The 13,269-nt window shown below is 42.0% G+C and overlaps 1 protein-coding gene across 2 annotated transcripts in view; it reads right to left on the bottom strand.

Moving 5' to 3' along the window:
- The window catches only part of LOC126297672 (microphthalmia-associated transcription factor), a 349,969-nt gene that overhangs the window by 216,568 nt on the left and 120,132 nt on the right, over window positions 1-13,269 (bottom strand). For both annotated transcript variants that reach the window (XM_049988778.1, XM_049988777.1), the window contains exon 2: window positions 1,428-1,620. In XM_049988778.1, the coding sequence (XP_049844735.1) occupies window positions 1,428-1,620 (193 nt within the window). The remainder of the gene's footprint in view (window positions 1-1,427; window positions 1,621-13,269) is intronic.

Genomic DNA, 13,269 nt, shown 5'->3' with positions numbered 1-13,269 from the left:
TTGGGATTCTTTGTGATCTATCAAAGGCTTTTAATTGTGTAAATCATGGAATACTTCTAGATAAGCTCAAGTACTGTGGTACGAATGGGACAGTGCTCCAATGGTTTAAATCATACCTAACTGGAAGAGTGCGGAAAGTTGAAATAATATGCAAAAAAATGGTGATTTCTCAAACTGGGGACCAATCAAGAATGGGGTGCCGCAAAGGTTCGGTCTTGGGTCCTCAAAGGTTCGGTCTTGGGTCCTCTGCTGTTCTTAATATATATTTATGACTTGCTATTCTACATTTACGAAGATGCAAAGCTGATACTTTTTGCCGATGATACTAGTATAGCTATCACACCCAACAGACAAGAATTAACTGGTGAAATTGTAAATGATGTTTTTCAGAAAATCATTAAGTGGTTCTCTACAAATGGGCTCTCATTAAACTTTGTCAAAACACAGTATACACAGTTCCACACAGTAAATGGAATGACACCATTAATAAATAAAGACTTCAATCAGAAATCGGTAGCTAAGGTAGAATATTCAAAATTTCTAAGTGTATCCATTGATGAGGGGTATAACTGGGAAAAACACACTGAGGATCTGCTGAAATGTTTGAGTTCAGCTACTTATGCTATTAGGGTCATTGCAAATTTTGGCAATATACATCTGAGTAAATTATCTTACCATGCCTATTTTCATTCTCTGCTTTCGTGTGCATTGTATTCTGGGGTAACTCATCATTGAGCAAAAGAGTGTTCATTGCACAAAAGCGTGTAATCAGAATAATTGCTGGAGCTCACCCAAGATCATCCTGCAGACACTTATTTAAGGAGCTAGAGATCTGCACTGTAGCCTCACAATATTTATATTCACTTATGAAATTTGTTATTTACAATCTGAACGAATGCAAAAGTAATAGCAGCGTACATGGCTACAACAGTAGGAGAAAGGAAAACATCAGACCAGTTTCTGAGTGATAAGTAGTTTCCTTTCGGTTTTAAAATGTACCTTTACTTCTCGAATAATCCACGGCTTCTTTGTAGACTCTGGAGTAATCTGGGTTAGTTTTGGGGAAAACAGTTTAAAAATAAAGCAAGGACATTATTAATAAAAGTGTAGCATTTTTTATTCACACCATGTGGACTGTAAACACCACTCCATTTAACGTGTTTGAGGAGTCTGCTAAAATAATTAATTTTGAACTAATGTTTATTACATTTTATATCCTGTTCAGTGTCAACATTTAACAAAAGCAACTGCATGTCATGGTATGAGAAGCCATTGTAAGGTCTGTGCACCATAGTTCAGAAAAAAAGGAAGTCGTATAGCTATGGCAAATGGTAAGTATTTACTTTTGTGCCTTAAAAATTATATTTAAAATTAAATGCAATCAATACTGTCTCTGCACATACTTCTGAAATGCCCATAACAATTACCTGTAGCACTTGTGGTGGTACGTCAATACCAAAGCTGTGAATGTTGACTGGAACTTTAATAGATGTTGAAGCACTTTGCTGCTGAGCCTGCTTCTCGGCCTCTCTCCTCTCCTCCTCCTGCCACTTCTCCCTCATCAACTGAAGCTTCAGCTGTGTACGGGATGTAGGGGTCACAGTTTTAAATGTCGGTGGACTGCAATTTGTACAAGAAAAAAAATACCATTTAGACCATAACATAGTAGGTGGCATAGCAAATCTAGTGTAAACTGTACATGTAGTTAAAAAGAGAAACAACACAAAACAATGTTTCCTCAAAGATCAAGTGTGACACTCAAACTAGTACCTTATGCATATTTTAAAAAAATCTCCTTACAAATTTCTCTGGGTTTATAAAATCAAAAATTTATTATTCTTTTCTCTTGTTTATAATATACACCCTTCACTTTACTCCTTAATACAACAATATCAGATACAAGAAACAGTCAGTGTATTACACTAAAGAGGAGACTAGCCACACAATGGCTATTTCTTCACAGCAATGCCTTGAGAAAAATTACAGAACTTATGATACTGTACCTCATACCATTTCCTCATTCAGACACTGAATGTGGCCTCCTAATCTGCAAAGACTATCTTACCTTAGCCAGCTTGTTAATTTTCATTATTTTTAATTTAGATTTTCACTGATTATTTATATTCATCACAACAAATAAGGGCCTACTTTCACATTTCTTGATTATAATGTAGATTTTTCACACATGAACTGTCACACTGATCTCAAGGTATTGAGTATATTTTATCTAAACAGGCTTTACCATAAGCTGACATTTACTCTGAAGGTCCCCCCACATAAAGGTAACTTTTGGGTAGAATGTGTGGACGTAGGACCTAACACTCTATTGTACTTCTAAGTACTTTTCAGAGATATTAAATATTCATTTTCTAAAGTACAAAATAATGTATTTCTGAGTACCCCTTTTTACTCCACATTTTCCACGTACACGCAGTTCTACACTAAAGAGCCCAAGAAACTGATACACCTGCCTAATAGCATGTAGGGCCCCCGCGAGCACGCAGAAGTGCTGAAACACGACGTGGCATGGATGTGTCTAATGTCTGAAGTAGTGTTGGAGGGAATTGACACAATGAATCCTGCAGGGCTGTCCATAAATCTGTAAGAATAAGATGGGGTGGAGATCTCTTCTGAACAGCACATTGCATGGCATCACAGATATGCTCAATGATATTCATGTCTGGGGAGTTTGGTGGCCAGCAGAGTCAGTTTTTTGACTGTTAGCATGTGATGTGTGGCTGTCCTTTATAGATTAGATTACATTAGATTAGTTTTTCGTTCCATAGATCCGTGCTGAGAAGATCCTCGTGAATGTGGAATATGTCAATTTTTTGTAAGCTGAAATAACAATACTAATAGTATGAATATATACAATACATCATTTGTTTAAAAGGAGTTGGTTGGAGAATGCCACAGTGAAATGCAAGAAGGCTACTGCAAGGGCCTAAAACAGACGAGGCAGGTGCTCACCATCTACTTCAATGACGTCCTTATACTGCCAGTAGAAGTAATACCCTAATATCTAATGGAAGTAAGAAGAGTAATTCCACAGTTAGTAGACAGAAATTGAAATCACAAGTCTCCTTCAAGAAAACATCTTGCCTGCCATATTTCATTAAGTGGCAAGGAGTGTAATGGGCTAAACCATAGCCAGGTGAACTGAGGTGATACTACCAGCATAGATATCTCATGGAGAAGTTCAACTGATGTCACTGAGAAGACAACATCTCTGTGTTTGATCAATAGCAATGGAAACTTGAACTCTGGTCTGATTTGGGAGTAGCTGACAAACTACTCTGCAATTATAACTGTGTAGGCTTCTGTGGCCAGAGTCATTCAGCATGAAAGTTTTCTGGGCATGGTACCACATCACATTATAAATAATAATCATTGATGAAACCAATGTTTCGACTGCAGTTACTGTTAGTTTCATCACAGTTATTTACAATATGATGCAGTACCACATCCAGAAACTCTCATGTTAACTATTCTTCTATTGTGTATCCAATGTGAGCAAGTGTATTGGAAACACTCTGGCCATAGCATTTTTGTTACTGATAACATTTTACATCTTAAAAATCTTCTGATGACTTGTAAAATCTATATGGGCTGCTAGATGAACTTCACAGTGACCCATTGTTGCTTAATGCAGCCAAACGTGATGGCTGTTGCACTTTGTGATGTAATTTAATCCACACACTTGCATTTCTTCACGCAATTTAATTCATGCACTCCATTTTCATCAAATACTCTTCATGCTTGTGCTGGCATGGTAGTGGGTAGCTTTCTCTTCATTTAGTAGCAGTACATACTTTAACTATAATTCCATCTGTCTGTTATTGATTGATTTTTGAGAAACATTTCTTGCGCTTACTTGAAGCAAAGCCTAATACAGAGTAAATAAGGACTAGAAATGATCCATCAGTCAATAGTCGTTAGTTATTTTCACTTCCCATTATAAATTATAAAAATGTGGAATAAGTCACTTTACATTCACATCACAATTTAATTTGCAAATATGGCTACACGTTGATCATTTAAAAGGTTGGTTTGTCAGTGTTATTTTTATATTGGATTTGAGTTAGTAATACGTACCCACCACCTTTCACACATTACAATAATAGAAATTCTTCTATGCAATAGAAGGAGTTGTCAAACAGAAAGTTTTTCACTTTGTTTTCAAATTTTACTTTGCTGTCCATCAGAATTTTACATACTCAAGTAAGTGATCAAAAAATTTTGTTTTAGCATTGTGCACCCCTTTTTGTGCTCAAGTCAACCTTAGTATGGAGAAATAAATGTCATTTTTCTTTCTGGTATTCTGCTTATGTGTATCATTGTTCCTTCTGAACTGCACTGGATTATTTACAACAAACTTAATGAGGTATATTGTGAACCATAAATCATAATGTCCAACTCCTTAAACAGATGGCTACAGTATGATCGTGGGTTAGTACTACATATTATTCTTAAAGCATGTTTTTGAGCAATCAAGACTTTCTTTCTCGAAGATGAGTTACCCTAGAACATTATTCAATATGACATTATTCAGTGAAAATATACAAAGTATTTCAACTTACTGATTTGTCTCTTCTCAAGATTTTCATTTGTTCGAAGTACAAATGTGGCTTACCTAAGTTGTTTTACAAGTGCCTTTTCCAGTTAAAATTCTCATAAATACGGTTTTTCTAACAATTTTTGAGTTTTCACTGTATTTATCTTTTCCTCATCATGTGTTACACTTATTGGTGTAGCAGCCCTAGATGTGCAAAACTGAATATGTTGGGTCTTTAAAACTGAGGGTGAGACCATTTGCAGGAAGCCAATCAATCATAGTTTTAGGAACATTGTTTACCATTTCTTCTGTTGATGCATGTGTGTTCTGGCTGAGTACAATACTAATGTCACATGCAAGAAGAACTAATGCTTGCTGTATATTAGACAGAAGATCATTTGCATATATGAGGAGCAATAATAGACTTAAGATTGAGCCTTGAGGAACACCATACAGTATTTCTCCCCACTCCTAGCAATGTCTCGGACTATGCTGATTGAATTACTAAGCACGACTTTCTGCATTCTTTTGGTCAGATATGACATTATCCACTGGTTGGCTATACCATCAATCCCATAAAACTTCAATTTATCTAGGAAAATACTGTGATTCACATAGTCAAATGCGTTACAAAAGTCGCAGAAAATACCAATAATTTGATGCTTGCAAAATTTGCTGAGTGAACTTGTAAATGGTTTTTCTCAGCAGAGCAACTCTTCTGAAATCCATACTGTGATTTGCTGAGGATAGTAATGTTGCTCAGGTGAGATACTATTCTATAATAGATCACCTTTTCAAAAATTTCAGGAAATGTCAGCAGTAAAATAGGTCCGTAGTTCTGTCTCTCGCGAAAAACGCAGACGGATATGAGGGAACACCTACCCATTTATCTTGTCACCAACTTTGGTAACTACTGTCGCGCGATGATGGGAATTAAGATGGCGGAGCTACACTATTTTGAGTATCCAACGAAGTATTAAAGATGTTTTGCTTCCGATAGTTGGAAACGTAAATATTAGTTTTTAACATGACAGCAAACTAGTATTTCAAGGGGTAATGTACAAGCAAATTGTATTGATGGGGTAAACAGACATAGACATAAACACGTAGGAAACTAGACAGCTATTTGGACTGCCCATTACAATCCAAGCTGGCGCAATTATTGAAATTTGTATTTTCAACCTGCTGATAGCGCATGCACAAAATAAAGCTATAATCTTCCAGCCTAATGTACTGATCGCACACTTTTCCTTGGCTCCTGGGCGGAGGCAAGGAACATAGAACAAGGGCGGAGGATTCTATGAGCGAAACCTTGTGATCGGCTCGTAGCTCATTGGCTGCTGAGGCAAGCTCTCCCTCCCCCTGCCAGAGCAGCCAGCTTACAGCTTATTAAAGGAATGAACATGTAATAGGTTAATGCATCGCACAAGTAACACGACAGTTGAGAGTCGCCACAGGGACCAGGTACAGTCTTTTCGCTCATTTCTGTAAATAATAGTATCACTATGCACAACACCGCACATGGGCCTACACTATATTCAGAACGGCTGCTTATTGTTACAATACTGTCAAGTAGCTTAACGCTACCGTAAACATTGCAGTGCGGCACAAAATAGTCAACTTCACCGATCGCACAGGGGCCAAATAGAGGTGCGCTATCAGCAGACCTCTCAGTCTCAGCCACCAATCAATGTGTTGCCAGACACAAAAACTTCTTATTCATATTCTTTGGCCTAACCAATTCACGACATGGATTCCAGAGACAGCGATCGTGTGAGACCCAACTCGCTTTATTTGTTCAGGAGACCTAGAAAATATTAGATACAGGCTCTCAGGTAGATGCCATTTTCCTTGACTTCCGGAAGGCGTTCGATACAGTTCCACACTGTCGCCTGATAAAGTAAGAGCCTACGAAATACCAGACCAGCTGTGTGGATGGATTTAAGAGTTTTTAGCAAACAGAACACAGCATGTTGTTCTCAATGGCGAGACGTCCACAGACGTTAAAGGAACCTCTGGCGTGAAACAGAGGAGTGTTATAGGACCATTGCTTTTCACACTATATATACATGACCTAGTACATACTGTCGGAAGTTCCATGCGGCTTTTCGCGGATGATGCTGTAGTATACAGAGAAGTTGCAGCATTAGAAAACTGCAGCGAAATGCAGGAATATCTGCAGCGGATAGGCACTTGGTGCAGGGAGTGGAAACTGACCCTTAACATAGACAAATGTAATGTATTACGAATACATAGAAAGAAGAATCCTTTACTGTATGTTCCGCTATCGTATAATCAAACACTGGTAGCAGTTACTTCTGTAAAATATCTGGGAGTATGCGTACGAAACGATTTGAAGTGGAATGATCATATAAAATTACTTGTTGGTAAGGCGGGTGCCATGCTGAGATTCATTGGGAGAGTCCGTAGAAAATGCAGTCCATCAACAAAGGAGGTGGCTAACAAAACACTCGTTCGACCTATACTTGAGTATTGCTCATAGAGAAGATCCAAAGAAGAGCGGCGCGTTTCGTCACAGGGTTATTTGGTAAGCGTGATAGCGTTACAGAGATATTTAGCAAACTAAAGTGGCAGACTCTGCAAGAGAGTCGCCCTGCATCGCGGTGTAGCTTGGTGTCTAGGTTTAGAGAGGGTGCGTTTCTGGATGAGGTATCGAATATATTGCTTCCCCCTACGTATACCTCCCGAGGAGATCACGAATCTAAAATTAGAGAGATTCGAGCGCGCACGGAGGCTTTCCGGCAGTCGTTCTTACCGCGAACCACACGCGACTGGAACAGGAAAGGGAGGTAGTGACAGCGGCACATAAAGTGGCCTCCGCCACACACCGTTGGGTGGCTTGCGAAGTATAAATGTAGATCAAACTGACACTTTCCAATCTATCCTCTATCACGTGTTGCGCTACAGATCAGCGTCGCCACAGCCAAGATTTCATATTTTTGAGTGGAAATAATTAAGAACTGTTTCAACATAAGAAGTTTTGAAGTATCGTATACACCCAGATATTTATATGAGTTGATTGATTCCAACTGTTTCTCACTGATATTGTAGTCATGGGAGACAAGGCTATAGTCAGGAGTGCCCCAGGGAAGTGTGATAGGAGCGCTGTTGTTATCTATATAAGTAAATGATCTGACGGACGGAGTAGCAGCAATTTGCTGATCATGATGTCGTATATCACGTAAGCACGTAAGGAAAGCAGTAGGGATGACGAACGGTCGACTTCGGTTTACTGGGAGAATTTCAGGAAAGTGTCGTGCAACGGAGACTGCGTTTAGAACACTACTGGAACCCATTCTTGAGTACTCCTCGAGTATTTGGAATCCCCGTGAGCTCAAATTAAAGGAAGACGTCGAAGTAATTCAAAGATGGGCAGCGAGATTTGTTATCGGTAGGCTCAAGGTACACGAGACTATTAAGGAGGCGCTTCGTGAACTGAAGTGGTAATTCCTGGAGGGGACAGAACGTTCTTTTCGCGGAACATTACTGAGAAAATTTTGAGAACCAGCATCTGAGGTTGACTGCAGAATGATTTTACTGCCCCCCCCCCCCCCCCCCCCACGTACTTCTCGCATAAGCACCAAGAAAATAAGAGAACTTAGAGGTCGTACGGAGACATATAGACAGTTGTTTTTCCCTCGATCTGTTTGAGCGTGGAACACGAAAGGAAATGACTAGTCGTAGAGCAACGTACCCTCCGCCACGCACCACACGGTAGCTTGCGGAGTATGAATGTAGACGCAGATTTATTCCTTTTCTTTCATGAAGTGCTTACTGTTTACCATTTCTGTATATTTAAAGCTAGTAGCCGATATGTGCACCACAATGGAAGATTATCCCCCTGCCCTCCCCTTGTCCCTCCCAGATTGTACTTCACCTGGTTAAGAGGTTATTGTACCAAATAATTTCTGCGAGGACGGATTAGTAATGGAATCGGGGCAACCTTCTCCCGGAAGCGGCGTGTTAACGCAAACACCCGGGCGGTTCTGGTGTTGGACACACGAAATGTTTGAATGCGTTACGTGTTACGCAATCAAGTGATATAATACATGTAATGTAGGTAGAAATTACGCGTTACTGCGCATATCAGATCTGAAGAAAAATATGAGCAATATGATTATTAAGTTCTCTCGGAGTATGGCCGTGAATGCAATAATGCTGCGGCGAGTAAACTAAAAGCTACAGTGACTTGTGTGTGTAATGTGATGGCACCCAACTGAGCCCTGATGGTAACGAGCGGCAATAAGAAATGGAAGGTCATTCTACACTCCTGGAAATGTAAAAAAGAACACATTGACACCGGTGTGTCAGACCCACCATACTTGCTCCGGACACTGCGAGGGGGCTGTACAAGCAATGATCACACGCACGGCACAGCGGACACACCAGGAACCGCGGTGTTGGCCGTCGAATGGCGCTAGCTGCGCAGCATTTGTGCACCGCCACCGTCAGTGTCAGCCAGTTTGCCGTGGCATACGGAGCTCCATCGCAGTCTTTAACACTGGTAGCATGCCGCGACAGCGTGGACGTGAACCGTATGTGCAGTTGACGGACTTTGAGCGAGGGCGTATAGTGGGCATGCGGGAGGCCGGGTGGACGTACCGCCGAATTGCTCAACACGTGGGGCGTGAGGTCTCCACAGTACATCGATGTTGTCGCCAGTGGCCGGCGGAAGGTGCACGTGCCCGTCGACCTGGCACCGGACCGCAGCGACGCACGGATGCACGCCAAGACCGTAGGATCCTACGCAGTGCCGTAGGGGACCGCACCGCCACTTCCCAGCAAATTAGGGACACTGTTGCTCCTGGGGTATCGACGAGGACCATTCGCAACCGTCTCCATGAAGCTGGGCTACGGTCCCACACACCGTTAGGCCGTCTTCTGCTCACGCCCCAACATCGTGCAGCCCACCTCCAGTGGTGTCGCGACAGGCGTGAATGGAGGGACGAATGGAGACGTGTCGTCTTCAGCGATGAGAGTCGCTTCTGCCTTGGTGCCAATGATGGTCGTATGCGTGTTTGGCGCCGTGCGGGTGAGCGCCACAATCAGGACTGCATACGACCGAGGCACACAGGGCCAACACCCGGCATCATGGTGTGGGGAGCGATCTCCTACACTGGCCGTACACCTCTTGTGACACTGAATAGTGCACGGTACATCCAAACCGTCATCGAACCCATCGTTCTACCATTCCTAGACCGGCAAGGGAACTTGCTGTCCCAACAGGACAATGCACGTCCGCATGTATCCCGTGCCACCCAACGTGCTCTAGAAGGTGTAAGTCAACTACCCTGGCCAGCAACATCTCCGGATCTGTCCCCCATTGAGCATGTTTGGGACTGGATGAAGCGTCGTCTCACGCGGTCTGCACGTCCAGCACGAACGCTGGTCCAACTGAGGCGCCAGGTGGAAATGGCATGGCAAGCCGTTCCACAGGACTACATCCAGCATCTCTACGATCGTCTCCATGGGAGAATAGCAGCCTGCATTGCTGCGAAAGGTGGATATACACTGTACTAGTGCCGACATTGTGCATGCTCTGTTGCCTGTGTCTATGTGCCTGTGGTTCTGTCAGTGTGATCATGTGATGTATCTGACCCCAGGAATGTGTCAATAAAGTTTTCCCTTCCTGGGCAATGAATTCACGGTGTTCTTATTTCAATTTCCAGGAGTGTATATTTGTCCAATGAATACCCGTTTATCATTTGCATTTATTCTTGGTGTAGCAATTTTAATGGCAGTAGTGTATAAACGGACAAAGTTACAGCTTTTTATCGATGAATCTCATCCTTCGCCATCTGACAAAGTCTCTTCAAGTTCTAGGGAGGGAAAAATTCCTGTGGCATGCACGACCGAGTTTCTTGTAAGTTTCTGCCTTTGACGATAATTTTGTTTCAATTACGATTACGCCTGCTGCAAAATATTTGTACATTCATTCGGTTTTCTCGGCACTATATTGCGATCTGCACCATACATTAAAAGCCTGTCTGTAAGTTCCTCCAAAGGATAATGCTCATCATCGACTACCAGTGGACACATCACAGACGATGGTGTATTGTTTTCGAAGGAAGCGAAACCATTGCCTATACCTATGCCGCAGGCAGTTGGTTGTTATGAAACAAGCAGTTTAGAAACATGTGCCTCACACACACTGTTCATTCAGAGCTCTGTTCTGCGTGAAATATTCATTTCAGACCATTGCTTCCTTACCTCAGAATACACCAACGTCCGTATAAATTTGGGCTTCAAACTCTGCGACGCCCTGTGCAATTATACAGGATGGTTTTTCTGAAGGGGGACAAACTACGGGAAACGATACCAAAGAAGCACAAAAGGCCATATCGTCACAGGCCGGAAATGCGTTCCGAAGGAGGAACGCCGACTTTACGGTGTAGATGAAATGTCTTCGACAGTGACAATGTTATCAGTACCAGGCAGGTGGCTCGCCAAGGTGGGATAAGCCAGACGACCGTATGGATATATTCTACATGAGAACTGCTACTGCCTGTAACGCAACATGTGCAGGCCTTATTACCTACTGACGCTGATTTGTCGCGAAAGCCACCACGGTGCTGGGATTTCTGTTATCCATCCTATTCACAGATGAGGGTACCATTAAGCCGTCGCACACGGATCGTGCTGTCGAACGTCAACGTTGTTGAGCGTGCTAAGTTCAACGTGCTGCTGAGCGCTCACAAATGATTTGCGACTTGGGCATGCGGTACGTGGGCCCCGGTGTGGTATACGCCATCACAACGCACTCCAGCGGCAGTTGCGGGATGTTTCTAGTTCGTAAATTACACTGTTTACTAAACGGGCACGTAAAATTCCCACGTTAGCTCTATTAAAACGCACATTTCCTCCATCGTCCACGAAAAAGAAAGTACCATTTCCAATCAATAAGAACACGGGCTTATAAAAGTTCCATTACAAACAGTTCGATACAAATTTATAATACTTCTCCACATAAGATAAACATTATTTCATCATTCCTACATTTTAGTAAAACCCCAAGCTCAGTCTTACATTATTACTGTTCCTACCCAGTGGCAGAATCTTTGCAACATGTGAATTATGAAGCGTAAAAGAAAAAGGAGCAAAATATCTTTATAAAAGTAAGGCAAGCTGTCCTGTAGATTAAGCCAATCGAACAAACTCACCCCTCGAAAAAAGATGAACTTATATTTACACATCACATATTATAGTATATACTTATATTAAACTAATAAGAAAGTATCAGAACGTAATAAAAACGCAAATGTTAGGAAAGAAATTGTAAGCTCCGGGAAGCGAACTACTGCCCTAAGTTTCAATCTTTAAATAGATGAGTGACGCTACTCACTACGCTAAACCAACACACTGCTTATATCATAGCATGTTACCACTTGCTGAAAACTTTAATCGTAGATATGTTACTGGGTGAAATTTAATTATAACAAATTGTACCAAGAACAATGGGTTTTGGGTGGATCTTCAGTGTGTCGCTGCCTTGAAATAGCACACTCTCATAATACGCAAGTAACAATAATTATTTTGCCACGAATATGATGTTTCTCGTTATTTTATTGGAACGAATCACACACTAAACAACGGGTTTTCCAGTGATTCTCAATTTTCTGGTGCCCAGCAACGGCATGTATACGTATAAGCTTGAAATGAATGCTAATATGGCGCCTCACAACTCTTTACTGAATGGAGACGGCGTGCGTGTGACGTAGGTGGCGTTGTTCCATCTCATTGGTCAACGCTCAGACGCACGCTCAGAATTTCTAACATGCTAGATATTGCTCTGCTCGTTCGAAAAGACTCCAAAACTTGCTATTCCATGCTATGACGTCAGAATCTCGGCACGCTCAGCGCTCAAGGTTCTGATGTACGATTCGTGCGCCGACGGCTTTAGGAGGGGCGGTATCGTCAACCTCCCCAACGTCCACCTGTGGGCAAGGAGAATTCACACGGTGTGGTGGCAGTGTACCATACGCACTGGTTCAGCCTCAATGTGTGGGCGGCGATTATTGGCGACCACCTCATGGGACCAGCCACCCTTTCCACAACGCCTCACAGGCGAGGAATATCTGTACTTCCTGCAGGTGAACCTGCTCGAAGACATGCCCTTGATGGTACAAAGAGTAATGAGCAAGTGCTCCAGCTCACTACTCTCTTGAGTGTGGTATTAGAACACTAATACAAACAGAACATTATCACTTGCTTGGTGTTTTCTTATTAGTGCTTTCAATCACTGAAACTGTCAAAAACACTGTCAATGTTCCTTTATCTCCACCTTCAATTGGGTGTACCTCCATTGAAAAGCATCTCCGACCATATGTTCATACAACCTTTTTTGTCAACAAGGACATATAGAAATGTTTCCATTTGTAATGGACTAGAAACAGACGTGGCAGAAAAAGTAAAACAAATGAGAAAGGCATAATGCTGATTTTATTATTACGCGCAACTTACACAATTTGTTCAGTATGGGTACCGAAGACGTTGACGAGACGCTGCACAGCGTGATGAATATATGTTCGCAACAGTTCCGGTGGAATTTGAACGATGTGTTCCTGTGTACTGGTCTTCAGATCACGTAGAGACCGAACTTGTTCCTGGTAAACGCGTTCATTTGGATATCCACAGTGAGAAAAGTCACATGGATTTAGATCAGGTGATCTTGCAAACCTTGCAGCTGAAAAATC

Source organism: Schistocerca gregaria, chromosome X (genome assembly GCF_023897955.1).
Source record: "Schistocerca gregaria isolate iqSchGreg1 chromosome X, iqSchGreg1.2, whole genome shotgun sequence".
Classification (NCBI taxonomy): Eukaryota; Metazoa; Arthropoda; class Insecta; order Orthoptera; family Acrididae; genus Schistocerca; species Schistocerca gregaria.
This window is presented reverse-complemented; position numbering and strand designations above follow the sequence as displayed.